Raw genomic sequence first — 24,840 nt, forward strand, 5'->3', positions numbered from 1 at the left:
TGCCTCTCTTGATTTCAGGTGGGACAGAGGGAGTTACACAAGATGAACAAGCATGGAGGGGTTGTGGCCTACATAAAGATCTCATTACATTACCTTCCTTTATCACCCTCCCCTGAAATGACACTTCTTCCAGACTTCTCTATTACTGTCAAGGTGGAGGGGAGAAAAGGGAAAGGAATAAGCATTTATATAGTGACCATTATGTCCTGAGGGCTTTTTACATATATTATCTCATTTGATACTTACCATGACCCTGGGAGGTAGATGCTATTATCCCTAATTTACAACTGAGGCACAGAGAAGTTAAGTGATTTGCCCAGAGTCAAACAGCAAGTGTCGAAGGTCAAATCTGAATCCAGGTCTTCCTGCATTTTATCTACTGCAGTACCCCCTGGATCCAGGAGTACCAACATCTTCCTTGTCACCCAGGACAACTTTGGTATTAAGATCTCTCACCCCCATATTCAGTCATTGGCTTTACCTCCACATCTTTCACATGGGTCACGTGTCCAGCACCCTTCTTTAGGCCCCCATCACCTGTGGCCTGTATCAATGCTATAACTACCTAATGGTTTTCCCTGATTCAAATTTCTCTCCTCTCCAGAACATTCTCCATACAGCTCACAAAACGATCTCCCTAAAGTATTTGTCATTGTTGAGTTTTTCAGTCTTGATTCCACTAGGGGTTTTCTTAGCAAAGATACTTGCGTGTTTTGCGAGTTCCTTCTACAGATCATTTAACAGATGAGGAAACTGAGGCAAGCAGGGTTAAGTGAATTGCCCAGGCCCACCCAGCTAGTAAGTTCTGAGGCCAGATTTGAACTCAGGAAGATTCATCTTCCTGACTTTAGGCCTGGTGCTCTATCTACCTAGCTGCCCTGCCTAAAGTGTATGTCTGAACAGGTCAGTCATCTAGACAAACTCCAGTGGCTCACTATTTCCTCTAGGATCATATTATTCTATCCTTAGCTCATCATTTTAAATATCTACATTTAAATTTCTATATTCTATATAATTTTTTTACATAATTTATGTTGGTAGTACACTAGCACATGCATATAATTTAAAAATAAGTAAATATGTACATATTGGGGTATGTTCTTTTTTTTTTTTAATGACAAGCATGGGGGACAAAAAAAGCTTGGTATAGAGCATTGGTGGCAAACTCAAACAGAAAGGAGCCATTAAACCACATAATAAGGATCCCTGTGGGCTGTATTTTGACTTAGAAAACTATATGTTAACATTATCTATGTTCTATTGTGTTATAAATATACTCAGGTTGTCTAGGAATAAACAATACTCATTGGGAAACCAGGAAGGTTATAATTACACTAATTCATTCTGAATAAATGGGTACACCCCCTTGAACAGAGTACAAGGGAATACAAGGACTCAGACAAATGCCAGTCCTTTTATTGACTCCCAATTCGAATCTCCTGCCTGGCTCTTCATTGGCCAGATGCAACCCCCTGACTGCCTACAGCATGCCCTCCTCCAATGGCTCATTAAGCATGTGTACCAGCTTCAGAAGCCTGGTCTCTGCTAGATCACAGCTCTGATTAGAACCAGTCACCTGACTTACAATCTGTTATCACTATCCTGTGGAAACAAAACTGCTTCCACCATTTCTCATATATTGCATTATTGTTTATTTTGCTAAATATTTTCCATTATATTTTAATGTGGTTCCAGCTAACATTAGTATAGTAGTCTGCTATTTGCATGTTTGACATTTCTGGTCTACAGCAATGGTTCTCCATTTCTAGAGACATAAAGAAAAAAAGAAAAATAGCTCCCGCCTCAAGAAGTTTGCATTCTAATGGGGAGATCACATTGATAATTCAGTACATCAATGTACAATTGAAAAATGGTAATATGTATATATATATATATATATATGAGGTATTATTTATTCAGCATATAGAAAATTTTTTTTCTGGGAAAAGGCTTTCACTTGTGACTTAAAAAAGGTTCAAGAGACATAATTTCTGGGTAATTTAGTCATTTTATTAATTTATTAATTTAATTACATATATAATATAATTAATATAATTTATTAATTCATTAATAATGTCAGCATTTTAATAAAAGGCTGGTCATTTGCTCATCTCTGTCTTAGACCAAAGAAAGTCATGGGGGTGTGGGCTCACAGCTTATATGCTTTTTTGGAAGAGGAGTATGCCCCCCTCCAATCAACTTTGTTTGGCTAACCATTAATGAGAGAATGAATATTATAATGAGAAGCTGGACTGGAACTTTGATTATGTCATTTCCTTCTAAATTAATCCCAACCTTGGGCAATCTATTCAAAGAATTTATCCCCACCCAAACCTGAGTGGAACCTCACTAGGGTAAGGTCCGGATAGAGAAGTTTCGCTCAATCTTCAGAGACCGAGGTCTTGAAATGAAGACAAAAGAAAAAGGGGGTAATCTGAATTGTCCCAAATCATTGGTTATTACTAATTTTTTCTCTTATATGTGTGTGAGACAGTGAAAAACATTCTGGATTTGAAGTAAAGCAAGCAAGCAAACAAACAAAATTTGGTTTAAATCCTGGATCTGACATTAGCTGTGTGGCCACGAGCAAGTGCCTTTACCTCTATAAGCCTTTTTTTCCCCTTTAAGATGGGGAACAATGATACGCTACTTACCCTATAGTGTTAAAAGTGCCATTGGTGAGCTTTTGTTAAAAGCATGTTACTTCTCTGATTAGAAAACCTTCAGTGGCTCCCACTGTTTTTAGGCAGAACTCCAAATTCCTTAGCCTTCAGTGTTTTGGTCCCAGCCTACCAAATCCAACCCTTTCCTCACTAATTTCCAGTTTCCAGTTTCTCGTGTTCCAGCCTTGGTGGTTGTTTTTGTTAAGGTCTCCAGAACCCAACATGCTCATCATTGCCTCTGTGCTTTTCTTCACAGTGCTCTTGCCTGACTGGCTTGCCATGAGGTTTCATATTTCATTGCAATCCCTCCCCGGTCTATTTTAAGGTCTCATTGTGGAGTGGAGGTAACCCCGAATCCTTGAAGACTATGCCAGCAGAGGGCTATTCACTTGGAATCAGACAACAAGCTTAGTCCAGTGTAGAGAAGCTAATCATCAGAAGCTTGGTCTCCAAAGTTTCAATTTGAGGTAGAGAAGAAGCTAAACAAGTAACCCCTTCCCAACCCTCATTAGTAAGCGCTTATCCAGCCTTTGATTGAAGACTTCTATGAAGACAAGCTATTCCATTTCTGAAGACATCAAATTTTATAATTTTCCAGCCAAAATCTGCCTTTCTGAAATCTCTATCTGTTGTTCCTTGTTTTGTCCTTTAGGGCCAAGCAGAAATAGCTTTGTACCTTTTATAGTTCAGTGATGGGAACTGAAGCCCAGAAAGGGAGAGAGAAGTAGTTGGTAACAGAGCCAGCATTTGAATCCAGATCTTCTGACAGTATTTTTCGAATCCGTTTTTTTGGGGGGGGGGGCACGGTTTTCCTCATGGGATCCAAAAATCTTAAATTGGAAGAATCCTCCCTAGAGATCTAATCCACTTCCTTCACAAACCTAAAATGACTAAGTGACTTGCCCCAAAGTGTGCAATAAATACTGAATTATAGAGAAAAAAAGTTTCATCAGGTTCTCCTCTAGGACCAAGCATATGCTATAGTACCATGATCTGTTTTGCTCAGTGATGCCCACCTTGCCCAGATTGGAGGCTGAGGAAAGGGAGAGGGAAACAGAGAGACTTCTTCTCCTACCTGGTCTTGCCTATCTCTGCACCGGCTGGCTGAAAATATGGTCCCCCTAACCCTAGGAAGTCAGATGTGGTCACGAGGAAATTTGGAAGAGCCAAAGAATCCCTAGCTCAGACCCTGAATAATCAAATCCAGACACCCATGTTTTTTGGTCGGGGGGAGGCTAGGGTTGTTTATTTGATTTTTTTTTCTAAAACAGAGAGATATAACAGAGGTTTTTCTCAGGATGCTGGCCCTTAGAAGCAGTGCAGGGCTGTAAACAATGACTCTGAGAGACAGAGAACCTTGAATTCCAGTTCTGACACCAGTGAGATAGGGACTGGACCTATCATTTCACTGGTATAGAGAATTCTATTAGGGCAGCTAGGTGGCGCCATAGTGCACAGAGCGCCAGGCCTGGAGTCAGAAAGGATCCTCTTCTGAGTTCAAAGGCAGCCTCAGACAACTAGCTGTGTCACTTCACCCTGTTTGCCTTGGTTTCCTCATATGTAAAATGAGATGGAGAAGGAAATGGCAAACCACTCCAGTATCTTTGTCAAGAAGACCCCAAGTGGGATTACGGAGTCGCATGTCAGCGAACAACAAAAATAAAGAATTTACTGGTGAAGAAATTCCTTATTACCAATGCAATTTGACACTTTCCCTGTAATTTATATTAGAGAGTTGTTTAGAGGTTAAATGCCTTGTCCAGGGTCATACAACCAATTATGTATCTGAGGGAGGACTTGAATCCAAGTCTTCCTGGTTGCAAGGTAACCTCTCTATATACTACATATCATGTTGCTTCGCACTACCTGTGTGACCATGGGCAAGTCACTTAACATCCCTGGGCTTCAATTTCCTCAAATCTAAAATGAAAAGATTGTTCTGGAGGTCCCTTCCAGCTCTAAATTTATGATCTTGTGTCTACCCACTCCTCGAATCTTCCCTGAAGTAAACTTGGAGGAGCTGCTTTGATTTCAGTGCAAAACTCAGGCTTTTTGTTGTTCAGTTGTGTCCCACTCTTCATGACCCTATTTGGGCTTTTCTTGGCAAAGATACTAGAGTGGTTTGGTATTTCCTTCTCCAGATCATTTTATAGCTGTGGAAAGTGAGGCAAACAGAGTTAAGTGACTTGTCCAAGGTCGCACAACTAGTAAGTATGTGAGGCTGGATTTGAACTCAGGAGGAAGAGGCTTCCTGACTCCAGGTCAATGTTCTACCCACTGAATCGCCTAGCTGAGATTATCTAATTTAGAATATTAGTTTTTCCATAATCAGGACCCATCCCTGCTACCCTTTTGTGTCCTTCCAAAATGAGTCTTTATTTCTGTAGGTCACATCCTTTTCCCAACCTTTAAGCTTTATTAGCTGTTGCCTTAAATAAATACATATGTATGTATTATGTATTTGAATCTCGAAAGGTTGAATGTGAGATCCACTTCTAACTAGGTACAAGTTATGCAATGCAGTGACTTGGGTAAAGACAGACCTAGGTTCAAACCCAGACTCTGCTTCTTAGTAACTGATTTTAAAAGTTATCTCTTAGAACCTGCTTCCTCATCTATAGAATGAAGTCAATGGACTCTAACTAGAGTCCCTTTCAAGTCAATCCATCAATAAACATTTATTAAGTGCCTCCTGTGTGCCTGGCACTATGACAAGAGCAGACAATACAAAAACAGGCCAAAGACAGGCCTTGCCCTCAAGGAGCTTACAATCTAATGGCTGAGACAACTGTACACAAATATATATATATATATATATATATATGTATATATATATATATATATATATATATATATATATATATATAACAAACTATATACAAGATAAATAGGATATAATGAATAATGAACTGGAATTAAGAGGGGCTGTGGAAGGCTTCGTGTAAAAGGGGATTTCAGTTGGTACTGAAGGGAAGCCAGGGAGGTCAGGAGTCAGAGTGGAGGGGGAGAGCTCCAGGCATGGAGGACAGTCAGAGAGAATGCCTGGAGCAGAGAGTTGGAGTCTTGTTCAGGGAATGGGGGAGTTTAACTGGATGGAAGAGTATGTGTCAGGGAGTAAGGTCTAAGCAGACAAGAAAGATGGGAAGGGGGCTAGGTTTTGAAGGGGTTTGAATGCTAAGCAGAGCATTTTTCATTTGCTTCCGGAAGCAATAGAAAGCCACTAGCATTTTCTGCGTGGGTGGGTGATATGATCAAATTTGCTTTTTAGGAAAATCACTTTAGTGCCTGAAAGGAGAATGGACTGGAGTGGGGAGAGACTTGAGGCAGAGAAACCCACCAGCTGGCTGTTGCAATAATCAAGATGTCCTGCGCTAGAGTGGAGGCAGTATCTAACAGCTCAGGCTTTGCTGAGCTAGTGGGTTTGAAAAACCTTTGAAACTTGAGTTTGTTGATGACGCAAAATGCCACAAAATTCGTTCCTCCTCGCCCCGCCCTGGGGGCTGAGCCCCCCAAAAGTAAAAAGCTCTTCCTTTCCAGAGTGACAGGTCCCGCAAACTCCGCAGACTGACAGCTGGGTTCTGAGCCCCAGCTGTGGCAGTACTGGCCGCGCAGTCTAGCCTTGGTCTTTCGCCCTTAGAAAACGAAAGTTGGACCTCCGAGGGCTCTGCAGACCTCGACTTCCACTGTCGCGCGATCGCAGCGTTTCTGAGGGTTTTGGGCACAGAGTTCACCTTTCGAAAATCATGGCATATTAGACCGCTTTTGTTCTTCCCTCCCTCCCTTTCAGGATTGTAACCAGAGCCTGGGGAGCAAACAGAAACCCCACTTAACGAGGCCTGGAGTTCCCGTGACTCCTCCTTCCTCCCTGGACCCAGCTGCAGTGCCCTGCCCTGCGCAGATAGTCTAGCAAATTAAGCCCTCGGGAAGCCAGCTCCCGGGTGCGTCGGTGGCTGGCTGGCAGCATCCCTCCTCCTCAGCCCCAAGCTCCCGGACCACCTGCTTGGGCTCCCTGGAAGGCGCAGCTGGCCGACTTGCCGGGCCAGGACGCGGCTGGCTGACAGCGAGCCAAGGCTGCCCACGGAGAACTCCCTTGCCCCTGCAGCTTTAGCACAGCCTGAGAGAAGCAGGCGTTCATAATGGGAGGAGACATGTGGTTAGTGCCCATCGGGCAGAAGCTACTCTACTGGGGAGCCACGGGTGCGGTTACTCTGCTGGGCACCATCATCGCGCTGACTCTGTTGCAGATGCTGGTCGCTTATGTCCGGAAATGGAATCAGATGAAACCCATCCCCACTGTTGCCACCGCGTACCCCCTGCTGGGACACTCCCTGCTTATGAAATCTGATAGCCAAGGTAAATAAATGGGTCGATCTGGAGCAGCTGGACCACTATCGCCTCCAGGCAACTTACTTTCTTGGTCTAGGGTGGACAGTTCAGAGAGAATGCACACAGGAAATCTCCACTCTCCATCCTCATCCAGCTCTGAACTTTTAGTTTCTCTCTCGTATCTCCTTTCCACCTTTACGAATCCCCAGTCCACTCTCCCTCTTTTCTTCTTCTCTTCTCTTCTCTTCTCTTCTCTTCTCTTCTCTTCTCTTCTCTTCTCTTCTCTTCTCTTCTCTTCTCTTCTCTTCTCTTCTCTTCTCTTCTCTTCTCTTCTCTTCTCTTCTCTCTCTCTCTCTCTCTCTCTCTCTCTCTCTCTCTCTCTCTCTCTCTCTGTCTCTCCCTTCCTGTCTCTGTCTCTCCCTCCTGTCTCTCTGTCTCCTTTTCCCTCTCTCTATTTTCATCCCTTCTATCTTTTCCTTAAATAAGCTAAATTATATCCCATCTGTCTGCCATTCCTTGCAACCTTTAACTCTTCTACATGCCAGCAGCAACCTCCAGAACTTCCCAGCGACTCCCTGTGCAGCTGCTGAGATCTGGAGTGCCCCGCACTTCTGATTCGGCTTTCTGTGCACTTCGTTGCTCCTGTTCTTGATGCTCCCCTATGTGAAATGGAATTAGACTCAGAAGTCGGTTCTGGACCTGGATCTGACAGTTCTTTAGCTTTCTTTCAGAGCCTCAGCCCTGTCATCTACAAAATGAGGGGCTTTGATTGTCAGGAACCCTGGAACTAGAAGAAGGCTTAGATCTCAGGACCATCATTAACTACTTATATTGACCTTTCCAAAATTCAGTTTCTTCTTCTGTAAAATAGGGATAATAACACTGGGACTAATTCCCTCACAAAGTTGTTCTAACACTCTGTGAACAGTAAAGCCTGTGAATTGTGAGTTGCTGCTGTCCGAGGTCCCTTCTATCTCTAAGGTCCTTCCTTCAAGGAGCTTTTCAGTCTAGTGAGTGAAATAAAAGCCATCTTCACCATCGACTTTCTCAGCTCTGGGGTTATAGTAGGGACACTTCATTAATTGGATTCACTAGAAATTTAGACTATGCCTCCTCTGCCCTGCCTTCCCTTCCTCTTTCCCTCACTTCCCACATACTCGCAAGCTCTCTTTAGAAAAAAAAATTTCGTTTTAATTACTCAGTCTTGCTTTCTTTGTCACAATAATTGCTTAAAACCTAGGAGGGATCTGTCACACAAAAGGAGACAAATACCCCAACTCCTTCCTCATCCCCATATAACAAGGGCTCCAGTGTAGCTTTCAACTTGAAAAAAAAGTTATGTAGGATGGTTTAGGACCTAAGACAAAACATTTTAAGCCATGTTCTACTTGTTGGTTCCCCTTTCATTGACACGTGGGGGTTGCACAACAATCTTTCTTTTCTTCAGACCTAGTCAACTCTGAGCTTGCTTAGCTGAGGCTTTCAGTTGAATTCTGGGGGAAATTTGCTACGAAAGTTGTTAACTAATGGCAGATGTCCTTGTTTATAAACCTTTTCTAAGATCTGGAACATCTCAGTTCTATTTTGATACAATATATCAAATGGGTCTTGTCCTATTAAGCTATAAAACTCTTATAAATCTATTTTACATAAATCTTTAAATGTTATTGTAAAATACCTGCATAAAACAGGATTAGGGGCCAGCTTTGTTATTTTTTCATTTCTGTCAGTAGAAAAATTTAGGAGCCTTGAAGTTATAAGACTCCAATAGTCCGATTTCAAGTGGAAACTAGTGATAAGATCAGGGCAAGATGTTCTAGATTCCTTTCAAGCTCTTCTTAAGCTCTCCAAACTTAACTGTTAATAGTCTGACATAGAAAATGTTTATCTTGAATTCAACGTCAAGGCTGGAAATGTTAGCTGGCCACTTCTAGCTTGCTTCTCTGGATGAAAATACTGACTGTCAGCTTCACCCTATCATTAATCTTTAGTCAAATGTGTATAAAGTGAATTTTTATCAACTCAAAACTGTCTTATAGTATGATTGATACTTTCCACGATATATATATATATATATATATATATGCATATATATACACACACACATATATAATATGTTGATATTTATAGAAAACATTTTTGAAAAGAGAACAAGGGAGTTAATACAATAACACATCCAGAAAGTGTACTGGCTCTGGAATTAAGACGTGGGTTAAAAATCCCACCTTTGATGCTCACTTCTGAACAAGTCACTCGATCTCAGTTTCCTCCTCTGTGAAATGAGAGGATTGGACTAGATGTCTGCTAAGTCCTTTCCAGTTCTAAATCTGTGATTCTTTCTCAGATTTTGTGGCCGTATGTATTAAATAGATTAAGTATGAATTAAATATTAAATAGCATGTAGAAATATAGTCTCTCCCACCCCCCATCATAAGCTATGAGCTAAGAAGATACCCTAGGCTATTGGAAAATTGTTGGTATAAGAAATTTAAACCTCTGGTGAATGATACAGTTTTAAAATAAGGAATGAGCTGATGAAGTATCTAAAGCAGTTCTGAACAATTGTGTGTGTGTGTGTATGTTGAGAACATGCTGGCTTCCCAAGGGTGACTGCTATCAATCAACATTTATTTATTTCTTAATACTCAGTATGCACTCAAAGTACTAGGTTCTTTGTTATTGATGAGGTATTTTTTTAAACTAAATCCTATAACTTTTTTTGGGGGGGGGCTACCTTAGGGATAGTGCCTGGTCAATGCTCTAAGCCTAGGCACTATAGGGAATATAAAATTCATATAAGACCTCCTTCCTGCCTTCAGCCTAATGGGAGAAGTAAACATATAAAGCACTACCACCACTGTTTTTCTCAGCTCCTAGCCTAAATGAAGTCGTCAATTGGATTCACTACAGATTAATATTATGTTAAGTGTTCTCTGTGCCCAACATTCTTTGACTTGGTTCATAGGATCATAGTTTTGGAGATGGGCCATCTAGTCTAACCCTCTTATTTTACAGATGAGATAACTGAAACCCAGGAAAGTTAGATGATTTGTCCAGGGTAACACAGATCAGAATCAAAATATGAACACTTGTCCCTTGACTCTGGAGCAATTAACCTTTCTGGGGCAGCTAGTTGGTGCAGTGGAAAGATCATCAGGCCTGGAGTAAGGAAGATGTGGATTTAAATCCTTCCTCAGGCATTTACTAGCTATGTGGTCCTGGGCAAGTCATTTAACCACTATTTGCCTTAGTTCCTCATCTGTAAAACGGGAACACACTAGAGAAGGAAATGGAAAACCACTCCAATATCTTTGCCAAGAAAATTTTATGGATAATGTCCATGGGGTCAGGTATAGTCAGATATGATTGAGCCACAACAAAAAGTGCCCTTTCTATTATGCCATCCCTCACCAACAGAAGTGACTATTTGAAAATTTTTCTGTCCTCCTCATAGGAACTCCATTTTATTCTTATCTGCCCTATTTTTATTGAGGGGAATAAGTCTTAGAACATGAACTTCCTCTGTTCCACTCCTCTATATAATTTCATTAATCTGATTAATTAATTAATTGGAAACTTCATTAATTGGATTAACTGTAAATTTAGATTATATATTCTCTGCCCTACTCTTACTTCCTCTTCCTCTTCCTTCCCATATACACCCTGGCTCATCTCAGAAAAAGTTTAGTTTTCATTGTCTGTCTTTGTCCAGTCTTTTTTCTTTCTGTTTTATTTAAGGGGAAGAAGAATCCACCTTTCTCAGGCCATCCCCTGGATTTGAGTTCTTGATTCTAACCGATTAACTTTCCAGTTTTATCTCAAACTATACCTTACCACCTACTCAGTGTTCCAGACACTGACACACTTACTAGCTGACTAGCTGTGTGACCTTGGGCAAGTCACTTAACTCCAAGTGCCCTGCCTTGCCCCGCCTGCCCACCCCCACCCCCACCCCCCCGCAAAAAAAGAAAGAAGTAGTCTAGTAGTCTCTATAACACACCTGACCGACAAGTGGTCATCCTGAATCTGTTTTGAACCTGCCCTCAAAGGGAAGACTTTTGGACAGTTCCAATCATTAGGTTTTTTTTGACAACATGCCTAGATTTGTCTCTTCGCATCTTCACTCATTGCTGCTTTTTCTGCCCTCTGGCTTTAGACAGAACAGATCTAATCCTTCTTCCCTAGGACACCCCTTCAAATACTTGACCAGGTCTATCACATGCCCTCTGTACCAATTCTGCTGCATGCTAAACATCTCCAGTTCCACGAAAAGACATTCACATGACATGGAATTCAAGGCTTTTCACCACCTTGGTTGCTCTCCACAAGAAACTCTCCAATTTATCAAACCCTTCTAATGACCTGAGCATGACATAGCACAGAGGAGCTATCACTTCCTTATTCCTGGAGGTGATACCTCTCTTAGTGGAATCCAAGATTGCAATGGATTTTTGTAATTGTTGGTATGCCACATCCTATGTCTGAATTAAATTATTGTATTTCCAGTCCTCAAAAACCCCAAGATATTTTTGGGATAAACTACTATCTAACAGTCTCTTTCTGTCCTGTATTGGTAAAGTCAATTTTTTAAAAAGGAAAATGGCTTTATCTTATTAAATCTAATTCTTGCATGGTCTAGCCTATCAAGACAGGAATCTTGGGATTCCTGACTGTCTGTTGGCTATCTCACCCAGCTTTGTATTATCTGCACACCGTTGACTGACTCTTCCTTCTTGATGCTCTTTTCCTTCCTGTGACACATCTTCCTTCATTGTCTGCCATTCAACATTCATTCTCCTTTGTCTAACATTCAAGGCCTGTCCTAATATGACGCTGTCCCAAGTGGCATAATAAAATAGAAAGGGCATCTAGGTGGTACAGTAAATAGAGAGCCAGACCTGGAGTCAGGAAGACCTGAGTTCAAATTCATCCTCAGACAGCTACTAGCTATGTGACCTTGGAAAAGTCATTTAACCCTATTTACCTTAGTTTCTTCATCTGTAAAGTGAGCTGGAGAAGGAAATGGCAAACCACTCCAGTATCTTTGCCAAGAAAACTCCAAAATGGGGCCATGAAGAGTCAGTCATGACTTCAATGACTGAACAACTGTCTTCCTGCTAGATCGTAAACTCAATCTTGTCCAAACTTTGTACCTCTTCCATCATCTACCACAGTGTTCTGCAAACACTCATATTAAAGGTTTGTTGAATGAATAAATGAGTGAACTAATAACCTTTTCTCTTTCTTCTGCCTCTCTGGAAGCTTTCCCTTTCCTTTGCTGACTGCTCTTTTTTCCTTTGACCTCCAAAATTCAGTCCTTGGTTTTCTCTCACTCACTTTTTCCTTTGATGATTTCATGGGATCATAAACATAAGAACTTTTTAAAGGCCGACAAGGAATAGTTACAAGTGATATTAGACGGGGTAAATCAAAAGAAGTTGGTGATGCTAATCTAACCATACAATCCAAGTCCTCCCATGAATATAAATTCTTCAAAAAGGTTCTCCCTTATACATTGAGTGCCTTCCTCCAGGCCTTTTAACACTTAATGGGCAGCTGAGGAGAACTCAGACTGTCCATCTGGTATCCATCCCTTTTGATGCATAACTAATCCATTTCTTTTTCCAGGCTTACTACTTTTCACTCAGTCAACAAACACTTACTTAAGTGCTTATAATGTACCAAGCACCTGAGATAGGAAGAAAAACAAAACCTCAGTCAAAGAAAGCCTTTTATTAAGTGTTCCAGACCTGATGGTAGGTGCTGGGATTCAAAGACAAATGTGGTAAATTGTTGCCATCAAAGAACTTAAAATCAAGCCAGAGTAGACAATGTACGCAAATTTGCAAGTTATCATCGATAATATGCTGTAGTCATACACACAATGCACTGGTCTGCTGCCCTTCGAATCACCTACATTTTGTGGAATTATGGGTTAATAGGGAGAAAAAATGGATTAAGGTAATTTCTTCTCCCTGCCCTAATGATTTTAAAATATGTGATAAAGTAACCCTTATCAAAGCTGATACTGAAACAACAACAAAAACCCTAAATAAAACTAAACAGGATAAACCAGAATAGTGGAATGGAATAGAAATTGTAGAAATGACTGAATACATATAAGAACTTAGTATTTGATGAGCTCGTAGCTAGTAAAAATGAGGGAAAGTTTTAATTAAGGAGAACATGTTTGGAGAAAGCTGGCTAGCAATGTGGAAAAAACAAAACAGATTCTCACCTTGTACCATATGAAAGTACTGAAAATATAACACAAACATTAAAAAATTTAGATAAAAATATCAAATATCTTTTAGCACATGGAAGCCCATACAGAGAATTTGGTTTCTGTTTTTCGTTATCATGCAGGAAGTCACTCATTCCTGTTTTAAAAATTGAATTCTAAGAGGTCTCAATGGTTTTTCAGAAAGCTAGAGGTATTTTATAAAATGCATGATTTTTACAAACATTTAATTACCCAAATGCTCATTTTGATTGAATTTTAACTGAAAACCTTTATGTCCTAGAATTTTTTGAACAGGTCACTCAGTATACTGAAGAATACAGACAGGAACCCCTGCTAAAATTGTGGATAGGACCAGTGCCAATGGTGGCATTGTATCATGCTGATAATGTGGAGGTGAGTTTGTATTTCAAATAGAAGCATGTAATTTGGAGAACTGTTGAATCTTAGTGGGATGCCTATTGGAAATGCTCCCTGCTACTTGGTTCATTACTTAAGTATCCTTGGATACTTGGAGAGTTTTAGGTTTTAAAAGGTACCTTTCCATACATTACAACACTGACATGGGGATATTGGGAAGCAACTAGTCCAGCCCTTTTAATCTGTAGATAAAGAAACTGAGACGTGTACAGGTGATATGAGGTCTCTAAGTTCAACTAGATAGTATTATTTGCCAGCTAGATAGATAGTAAATAATATTAGGAAGTATTATCTACTGCAAGATAGAGAGTATTATTAAAAATAGTAACATCACCCATCAACATAGCACTTTGAAGTTTCACAAACATTATCTTATTTTGTCCTCATAACAACTGGTGGTAGGTGCTATTACTTCCCTCATTTTATGGGTAAGGAAACCAAGGCTCAGAGATGTAAACTGATTTGCCCAGGGTCACACAGCAATTAAGTGTCTGCAGTTGGATTTGAACTCAAGTCTTTCTGACTCCTGGTAAAGGGCTCTTATCCACTGCGTCACCTAGCTGCCTATATTATAGGAAAAATTTAGACATACATCTTTCAACTTAAGATTCAGTACTTTTCCTCTATTATAGTATATTGCCCTATAAATGTGTGCATACATGTGTGTGTGTGTGTGAACATCAGTCGTAATGCTTATGATTAGAAAAAAGTTAATTCAAATATTCTAGAATGAGATTTCTTTATTTATGGCCTATCATTATGATTAGTTTTCTCTCCTACTATGCCTTGTTTTATTGGCATTCAAATCAAAGGAGACCGTGGTCAATAATTTAAAGAGAAAGCCTTTAAAATTATGTTATTTATTTTTTTAAGAATGGGTCCTTTAAATTGCCCAGACTGGAAGTACGGGAGGCATCTATGGACCCAGATCAGCATGGAAACTTTAATGTATTCCATTTCCAACCTGGCCTGGTTCAACCCTCCTTAAGCAACCTGGTGGCTCCTCAGTCATTGGGGTTCACCATGTTGGTGTTTTACTTGGTTAAATTACCCAACTGGCATAGCTCACTTCAGCTCAGGAATCCAGAGATCAAGAGATCAGCAGCCCCCATATAGCTAGCATTACAGGGGTATATATAACATGCCTGCTCAGGAAGTATATAAACAGTAAAGTCTCTTTCCCTCAGAATTACCTCTATATTCCTTCCTTCCCATTTCAGCTCTATCTCTAATAATCTTTATCTACTTCTGAAAACTTTTGTCCTTCTAGAGATAGGGAAAAGGTTTATTTTAAATACAAATTACACATGTTATTTATTGATATTATATTATTTTAATGTAATTGCTTATAAATGTATAACTATAATATTATTTCATGAGAATCATATTAAAATAATTCTTTAGTCTAATTATTCAGTAAGTAAGCATTAATTAAGCACCTACTATGAGCCAGGCACTGTGCTAAGAACTTTACAAATATTACTTCATTTTATCCTCAAAACAACCCTGGGAGCTAGGTGCTGATTAATATTCCCATTTTTCAGTTGGAGAAACTGAGGATAAGGTATTTGACCAAGGTCACACAGCTAGCTGGATTTGAACTTGGTTCTTCCTGATTCCAGGTCCAATGCTCTATCCTCTGTATCATACCGCTGCCTGATTTTAAGGATCTCACAGTCTGAAGACAATGTGAAGTATTTTTTACAGGAAGAAAGAGTGGTATAGTAAAGAATACAACAGAATGAGAATGAGGAAATCAAAGTTTGTGACTATAGTTTGATTTCTCAGAAGCTCACTTTTCTCCAAGTACAAATCAAGTTAATTATACCTATTAGCAGCCAGCTGAAAGATTAGTGGAGTACTGTTTCTTAACTCACTTAAACCAGAGGAGCCATATTTGAAAATATTGCCTCCTAAATGGAGGCTGTTTCCCACCTTCTATAATGAAGCACTATCCCACATTCTTTATGGAGCAGAGCATACAGAACAGAGCGTGGTATTTGGAGTCAGGAGGACCAGGGTTCAAATCTAATCTGTGATGATACAGGCTGTGAGAACATCATAGATCTGAACTTATCAAGTCAAATAACTAGCATTTATTTAGCACCTAATACGTGCCAGGCACGGTGGTGCAAAGTACTGAGAATACACAGAAAAGCAAAAAACACAAATGAGCAAAAAAACCTGCCCTGACCTCAAGGAGCTCCCAATCTAACAGGGGAGTTAACACATGAACAGCTATATATAAACAAGATATACAGGATAAATTGGAGATATTCTCAGAGGGGTGGTACTAGCATTAAGCAGGCCCAGGAAAGGCTTCTTGAGGAAGGTATGATTTTAGCTGGGATCTGAAGGAAGCCAGGAGACAGCGAAGAGAAGGAAGAAAATTCCATACCTAACAGCCAGCCAGTGAAGATGGATGGAGTCAGGAAATGGAGTGCTGTATGTGAGAACTAGCAAGGAGGTCCCTGCACTGGATGACAGAGTCATGAGGGGAGTAAAGTGTAAGAATACTGGAAAGGTGTTTTTAAAAAAAACAGCTATTTCAATATAATTGGTTTCCTTTTTAAACCTACATATTAAATATCATTCTGAAACTGCCAAAGGGTTCTTTTATGGAGTAAAGAAAATCTGAGTTCAAATCTGACCTCAGACATGAGCTGTGTGACCCTGGGCAAGTCACTTAACTCTGCCTTAGTTTCCTCATCTACAAAATGAATTGGAGAAGGAAATGGCAAACCACTCCAGTATCTTTGCCAAGAAAACCCCAAATGGAGTAACAAATAGTCAGATATGGCTGAAAAAATTGAAGAACAACACCGGCAGAACAAACTAGGTCTCAGAACAAAACCCAAGTGTTTTGTCATTATATTACAATTATTTCTGCTTCATAAAACAAGAACTATTCTTCAGGATTACATTCTACACATCCTTCTGTTAGGGAATGTTAAAAGTATTGAATTTAGATGCAAGAGAACTGGCCAAATTGAATGGAAACTGAAAATTAATCAGTTAGATAGGACAGTAGAAAGAGTGCTGGCCTTAAAGTCAGGAGGACCTGAGTTCAAATCTAGCCTCAGATACTAGCTTTGTGACCCCAGGCAAGTCACTTAATTCTGTTTGCCTTAGTTTCCTCATGTGTAAAATGAGCTGGAGAAAGAAATAAAAAACCGGTATCTTTGCCAAGAAAACCCCAGATGGGGTCCAGAAGAGTCAGAATCGATTGAATCAACGGAAGAACAAAAAACAACCATAACAACAAAACAAAAAAAGTTAAGATCTTTGATATAGTCTAACCAATACCCAAACCAGAATCCCTTCTGCAGAATATTCAAGAAGTAATCATCTAATCTTGTAAGGCTTGAAGACCTATAGTGAGGAGGGACCTCTACGTTTGGACTGCCCTAATTTTTAGGAACTTTTTTCCTAATATCAAGCTTAAATCTACCTCTTTGCCACTCTCTGCCCTTGAGAAGCAAACAGAATAAATCTATTCCCTCTTCCATATGATGGTCCTTCAGATGTGTGTAGACAATTGTCATGTCGCCCCTCCCCACCTTTCGGTCTTCTTTTCCTCAGGACAGACAGCCCCCCTTTCTTGCTCATTATCATGTCACAGAACTTGCCCTGCAAAGCCTCAGCCTTGGAGAAAGTCTGTCCGCTGCCATTCCTCCTTTAAACATGCTGCTGAATGAAGCTGGAGAATATATCATGTGACCGTTCTGACTGGGTCCACTATGAATTTATATTACATAACTTCAACTGGGTCCTCACTGCTGCCAGGCAATCCTTTTGCTATCCTTCTTGTCATAGCAACTCTTCTAAACCTTTTTTCCTTCTTCAAGCCTCCTATGGCTCCCCCACTCCCACCAACGCAGCTGAGAACCTTGCCTCACATTTTACTGAAAAAATTGAGGCAATTTGCCAACAGTTGTATCTTTTCCTCAATTCCTTATCACGCATAGCCCAGATGCCTTCTTCTACCACTTCTTCCTTCACTCCTCTCTCTTGTAATGAGGTTACCTTTCTCCTTGCCAAGGCAAATCTTGCTCCACCCACAAATAACCCCATTCTATCCTCTCTTATTCAGCAGAATGCCCCCTCTATCATCCATTCCCTCACTAATTGTCAGTTTTCCCCTGTCTATTGACTGCTTTCCTACTGCCTACAAACATGCCCCGGTCTTCTTCATGAAAATCTTTCTTGATCCATCCATCCATCCATCCATCCATCCATCCATCCATCCATCCATTCATCCATCCATCCGTCCCTGCTATCTTGAGTTCCATTTCCCTCTTCCATTTTGTGGTTAAACTCCTTGAGAAACAGTCTACAAGTGCCTCCACAGTCTTTCCTCTTGCTCTCTTCTTAACTCTTTACACTCTGGCTTCCAACTCATTCAACCCAAATTTCTCTCTTGAAAGTTACCAATTACCTCCCAGTTGCCAAATTTAATGTCCTTTTCTGTAGGCTTTGACACAGTTAACCACCTTCTTCTCCTTGATACTCTCTTTTCTTTAGGTTTTCAGGTCACCTCTCTCCTCTGATTCTCCTCCTACCTATCTGACCACTGCTTCCAAACTGATTTTCAGAATGGTTGGATCCATTCACAACTCCTCCAAGACAATTGTGGCCCAGTGGTTGGTCTCTTAGCCACAAGGCAAGTATGCTTTACACTCTATACACTTTGAGTGCCCGAAATCTACCTGTCTTGTTATGTGCCCTATAATACTGCCTATTCCCATCTTTTGTCATCTTTGCCAATTTGCTAGGTATGAGTTTACATTTCAGAGTTGTTTTGAGCTGCAGTTCTCTTATTATTAGTGACTTGAAGCAGTCTTTCATTTGGTTATTTGCAATTTTATGCTGTTTGTTCATTATTCATCCCTCTAATAATATTTTCTAGAAATTTCCTAGGAATTGGAGCTCCCTGGACTAGAGTTTTGCAGACTCTTGTCTTCTTTGTTTTTGGAAATCCAGAGAATATTTGCCCTTCTCGGGTTCCATAGTAACCCCTCCTGTCTTCCAGGATCCATGAGATCCCTGACAGTGGCTCATTCGTCTCATCTGCCAGTTCTCATCTGAACCTAGTGATTTGAATTTATCAAGGTCAGCTAGAGGTTCTCTGACTTTTTCCCTCCTTTCACTTAATCTCTTAACTTCCATTTTTCTCTCTTAATCATTGTACTACTTCTGTCATAAGGAAAATGCTTTGTAAACCTTGAAGTACTATTTATATACGAATATCAGGTGTTATCGTTTTATTCTTTCTCCCTTCTCCCTCTCCCTTTGCCATAATGAACTGCTGTCCAACACACAGGAGACCTCCCTCCTCTTCCCTTAGTATTCTGATGGTAGCAATGTACCTTTTCATGCCACATGATTGGCCCAACTTGTTTTTTTTTGAGGCAATTGGAGTTAAGTGAATTCCCCAGGGTCACATAGCTAGTAAGTGTCTGAGGCCAGATTTGAACTCAGGTCCTCCTGATTCAATGCTCTATTCACTGCACCACTAGCTGCCCCTTGGTCCAACTCTTGATCTTAATTCTGGAAATCTTAAAAAAAAATCAACTTTTTTTTCTACATTTTATCTCTTAGCCCCCTTAAATCATCAAGCTGGTTAAAGGTTTGGCTCTCCTCATTTAGGGTCCATGATTCATGTGGGTATAATTAAACACTTAAACAGAAAGGTTCCTCCTGAGACAGAGACAGAGAGACAGAGAGAGAGACAGAGACAGAGAGAAAATGGAGGTGGAGGCAGAACAGTGTAGCAAGAATCAGTGTAGTGGACAGCCTCCAAGCTGGCTTTGAAGTCCAGAAGGCCTAGGTTCAAATCCTGCCTATGACTCATATTTTGTGACTTTAAGAAAGTCACTTGTTCTCTCAGTGAACTAGGCAACTCCCAAAGACTAAAGTTGCATAGTAGTTATGGTCTTGTTTTGGAAGAAGGACTTCCATATCTGGAGTTCCCTATACCAATGAAACCACAGGTTTGATTAAAATCAATTTAAAAAATAATCAATCTAGTTGTCTATTGTCTATCTGTCTACATGTAGGTATATAGACACACACATCTGCACATGCACAGGGTGTGAATCAATGCATAGTTTTGGTTTGGGCCTACAGCTTTACTGATGTAAAGAATTCTGGGTGTAGAAATTCCCTCTGCTGACATAGTATAGTGTCTCTCATGTCACTGATAGCCTCATAGAATTTTCTGGAAATAATGAGAAGTTAAATGGCTGGTCACATGGCCACTAGAAGAGAGAGTTTGTATTTCAGGCCTCCTGAATCCAAGACCACTCCCCACTACCCTCTCTCCAAAGGTTTCCATAACCTGGAGCACACATTTTTCTTTTTCCTTTCTTAAGGCACTTTTATCAAGTTCAAAGCAAATAGACAAATCCTACATGTATAAGTTCCTGGAACCCTGGCTGGGCCTTGGACTCCTTACAAGGTATGCTAATGTAAAGATGTTATCCTGTTTCTTTTGAGAATTGAAGATTTCAGAAGCTAGTTCTAGCTACCTTAAACATTTTTCATACTATCTATTTTTGTTGAAATGAATAAAGTACTTGTGATAATATATGGAATCTTTGTGATTCGACTACTCAATATATAATGATATTGCTACAACTGTGTTAAAAAGACACATCCCATTTTTATAGTCTAATCCTATAGTTATGAATCTAGATTAAAACGTGTTTGGGGTTTCTGATATTTTGGATACTTTTTCCTTTTCAAATTAAGGAGTCTTTTCAATGGGGATTTACATGAAAATATTTAAGTTGTAATATTTCCAACACTATATCAAAATTCAACAGACATTTATTAAGTGCCTACTGTATACAAGCCTCTTTGTTAGGTATTAAGGTAGATGAGGAGTTTACAGGTTACTTCTCTGCCCTCATGGAATTTAGAGTCTGGTAGAGGCAAAGACAGAACTATTGAGAAGTATAATACACAGTAAAATATGTATTTGCCAGAGACGGACAAAACCAGGTACTCTCTGACGTCAGAGAGGGGAGGTAGTTAGCAGCAGGAGAATCAGAGAAAACTTCATGGATTTGGTAGCCTAGGGGTTATGCTTTTAAGGGTAGGGATTTAACAAGGGCAGGGCATTCCAGGAATAGAGAATTGTACAAAACCTTACATTTCTGCAGGCTCTAGTCATTCAATATCATATTATAATCAGAATCTTATGTGTCAGGGTTCTAAAATATATTTATTATGACTGACTCACTGAAATTCTTACAAAACATTTAAGAATATATAGATTAATTATGATTATAATAATAATTATATATTAATTGTTAATTATAGTATAGATTAATTATCAAATTTGTACTTTGGAGCAAGAAGTTTTAAAAAAATCTCAGATTCATTGCCTTTTTTCTTCTTCTTATTTGTAACAAATGTCTAGTACTGGAAACAAGTGGCGTTCTAGGAGAAAAATGCTAACCCCAACCTTTCATTTCACGATTCTGGAAGAATTCTTAGATATCATGAATGAACAAGCTAATGTATTAGTCAATAAGCTTGAAAAACACGTTGACCAAGAAGCCTTTAACTGTTTTCTTGACATCACTCTTTGTGCTTTAGACATAATCTGTGGTAAGTTCTAATCATTATTTAATTATAGTAATCAGATATGGGAATAGTGTTGGAGAAAAAGCCTAGGTCACTCAACCTAGCATCAGACTGGCTCAGAATTGGGCCTTGTAGCACCAGCTCAGTTGGGGATTCCTCCCCAGTTTACATCCATTCCTGGGACAATGGCAGGATAGGGAAGGAAAGACAAAAGGAAAAGAGAAACACAAAAGGGGGAGAGGCAGAAAAGAGGGTGTAGTGGATAAAGGAAGGAAAGAGAAGGATCATGGAAGATGGTAGGCAATTGAAAAACATAATAAACATTATACAATTTTAAAAATAGTAAATCATCAAACAACCCCTACTCCCCTCCCAATTGATGGATATTCTTATGAGTCTAATTCAGGCTTTTTCTTTCATCTTCTAGAAACTGCTATGGGTAAAAATGTTGGTGCCCAGGCCAATGGTGATTCTGAGTATGTCCGCTCAGTTTTTAGGTAAATAGATATTTTTGAGCTTTCAAAGAATGATTATTTATTCAGGTTTTTGAAATTAGTGCCAACAATGATATTTTAGTCATGTATGTGACATTTCATTTTCTGTGGTTCTTACAGGCCCTTATTATACCTGCATATTAAATGAATATTTTTAAGTAGACTTGCATTAATATAGGAAATTGCCCAAGTTTCTGGCATCTACCATTTCTTCTATGAACAATGTATTGTATTTATGGTTTTGACACCCCTCACCCCCACCCAAAATCAACCCTTCCTTCAATGTGTCCTTTTGGAGTAGAAGTGACCCTGGGTTCTCATAAGTTCTCAAAGTCTCCAGTCTTAACAAGCTGGAAAACCTTTTGCAGTCAAGTTTGGGTTTTTGTGCTTTGTTTCTCTTGTTCATTCACCAGCTTGCTAAAAAGTGGAAAGAGTCTTCATAGCAATTCCTGATGGGGTTGGGATTCACATCGATGGGGAAGGTGGGTACGCACATCAATGAAATCCTGGGTCTTACAGAGCTTATTTTCAGAGTATTAGCCTAGGCTTAGAAGTAGAAAGGAAATTAATTTTTGAAAGGGCCAGACAAGATTGGAAGGTGGCAAGCCGTCCTTTCTGTATGTAAATCTAGGAGGACAGGCAAGGCTGTTGAGATAAGGCTGGTGAAGAAGGTTACAGCCAGATTTTTGAGAGCCTTAACTATAGGCTAAGGAATTCATTCTTTCTATAGTGGACAGTGGAGAGCCAAGAAAGGTCCTTGAGCAGAAGAGTGACCTGACTAGAATGATGGAGTCACAGAAGGTTTTTGAATAGGGGAGGGGTGTTGGTAGCAATCCGAAGGATGGCTTGGAGAAAGAACAGACTAGAGTAGAGACTCTTAACATTTCTGTGTCATGGACCTTTTTGGCAGTCAGGTGAAACCTATAGATCCCTTGTCAGAATCATGTGTTTAAATGGATAAATTGGAATACATAAGAGTACAAAGAAATACATTTGAAATACATTTATCTAAGTGGATATTTTAAAAAATTCATAGGCCCAAGTTAATAACTTCTGGGGTAGAAGAAGGCTAAGGAGAGAACCTTGGAAAGCATACTCAGTTAAGGAGCAGGAAAGAGAAGGAAGGAACATACTAAATACTGTTAAGCTGTGAGATTTTCTGGGTTGCCCAGGGTTAGAACAAATTATTTCTCCTCATTGGTGAGCCCAGAGCATTTAATTTAATCATGTATCTGTTCTTCCTTCCTTCCTTCCTTCCCTGGCTCTGTTAAATGAATCCTGTTCATGTATAACTTGAAGGTAAGAAATGCGCTAAAGATCTTAGAAGCCCAGTGATTATAATAACAACAAAAACTAATATAGTACCTACCATTTGCCAGGCACTGTGCCAAGCACTTTACAGATTCATCTCATTTGAGCATTACAACAAACCTGGGAGATAGGTCCTACTATTATCTCCATTTTACAGATGAAGAAACTGAGGCAGAAAGCAGTTAAGTAAGTTGTCCAGGGTCACACAGAGCTCATAAGTCTCTGAGGCTGGATTTGGACTCATTTTCTGAATTCCAGGCCTGATGTCCTATCCATGTTTATCCTTTTCTTAGTAACTATAAGTTAGTAACTGTATACCTATAACCTATATAGTAACTATATACCTATAACATAGTTATAACTTAGTAACTATAAGTAATTATATCCACTGGGCCAACTAGGTACCTAGCAGTAGAAATTGTGATACAAAGGTGACTCGTTTAAAAAGTTCCAAGTTGGGAAAATGAATGGACCATATTGAAGTCAGTGTGGTGGGTAGATGACCTTAGAGTCGGGAAGATCTGGGTGGAGTCCTGCTTCTCATATATGTTGCCTATGTGAGCAAATCATTTAACCTTTTAGTGTCCCATGTTGCAGAACATATGCTGACATTCATTGGCACACACACTTAAAACAATCATATTAAGTTAGTTTTATGTTTATTTCCATTTAAGTGAATATGCCTTATTTATTTCTATCAGATCAATAGATTTAGACGTTTTCTCATCTATACTGAGACTAAAAATCAAATTAGTTTTTGTCATGATTTTACTAGTAATAGTAGTAATGATAATGATAACACTCAATGGGATGAACATAAAGTGAAACTAACTTTAATGCATACTTTGAGAACTGTAAAATGGACAGATAAAAGCAGATTAGGATAGGAATTGAAAAATATTATTTTTTTATTTTGAAAAATATTCTAATAAAAATCTGTACAATATCAAGCAACCCAGAACCCTTCATTCTAAGGCAACTCTAGAATGATTAACCATTCCTCATCCAAAAAGAGAAATAGTATTGACAGATTGTCCCAGAGCATATGATAAGCAGGTCAAAAACTCAAAGAAATACTTTGGGAACAAGCAGGTATCACTTAATTGAAAAGACTTAGTACACGCCATTAGCTTTGTTCAGTGTATCTGAAAGTGGTTTGCTTCTGGCTAAAACTGAAGAAGAGAATCAGAAGGCCTTCCTTCCTTGGGCAACGTCCACATGAACTCAACCAGCATTGTCAACAAAGATGTGGAGAGCAAGAACTGAGTCATATACAACTCTTTTGTGGGAGCACAAGGGTTCAAGATGGCAATTTAAGAGCAGGTTATTAAACCACGAAATTATAGAAGGGTTTTTCTTACAGAGACTGAACTTAGTGATTGGATGTATTTCCCTCCATCCTATTATTCCTCCTATTTGTCCTCTCTCTCCTTTTACCCTTTCCCTCCTTGGCAATGTTTTGCTTCTCTCTGCCCCCTCCCCTGGTACATCGTCTCTTCTGTCAGTTCCCTCCCACTGTCCCCTCCACTCTACTTAATTTTCTCCCCTCCTACTTTCCTATTGGGTAAGATAGATTTCTATGCCCAACTGATTGTGTGTATTATTCTCTCTTTGAGGCAATACTCATAGTAAGGTTCAAGTGATGCCTATTGCCCACACTCCCATCTTTCTCTCCACTGTAATAGCTTTTTTGTGCCTCTTCATGTGAAATAATTTACCCCATTCTACCTCTCCCTTTCTTCTGTATCCAGTGTACTCCTCTTTCTGATCCTTTAATTTTTTATGCCGTTCT

General features: G+C 39.6%; 1 protein-coding gene across 3 annotated transcripts in view; it reads left to right on the forward strand.

Annotated features, from left to right (window-relative positions):
- Positions 1-6,208: 6,208 nt before the first annotated feature.
- The window catches only part of LOC118852593 (cytochrome P450 4V2), a 31,081-nt gene continuing 12,449 nt past the window's right edge, over positions 6,209-24,840 (forward strand). For 2 of the 3 annotated variants that reach the window (XR_005010616.1, XM_036762239.1), the window contains exons 1-5: positions 6,209-7,016; positions 13,514-13,626; positions 20,025-20,110; positions 21,077-21,267; positions 21,671-21,740. Coding sequence is in view for 2 of the 3 variants with exons in the window: in XM_036762239.1 (XP_036618134.1) it covers positions 6,800-7,016; positions 13,514-13,626; positions 20,025-20,110; positions 21,077-21,267; positions 21,671-21,740 (677 nt within the window). In the remaining variant the exon portion in view is untranslated. The remainder of the gene's footprint in view (positions 7,017-13,513; positions 13,627-20,024; positions 20,111-21,076; positions 21,268-21,670; positions 21,741-24,840) is intronic. The other variant, XM_036762240.1, reaches the window with a different exon arrangement.

The sequence above is a fragment of the Trichosurus vulpecula genome, chromosome 6 (genome assembly GCF_011100635.1).
Source record: "Trichosurus vulpecula isolate mTriVul1 chromosome 6, mTriVul1.pri, whole genome shotgun sequence".
Taxonomy (NCBI): Eukaryota; Metazoa; Chordata; class Mammalia; order Diprotodontia; family Phalangeridae; genus Trichosurus; species Trichosurus vulpecula.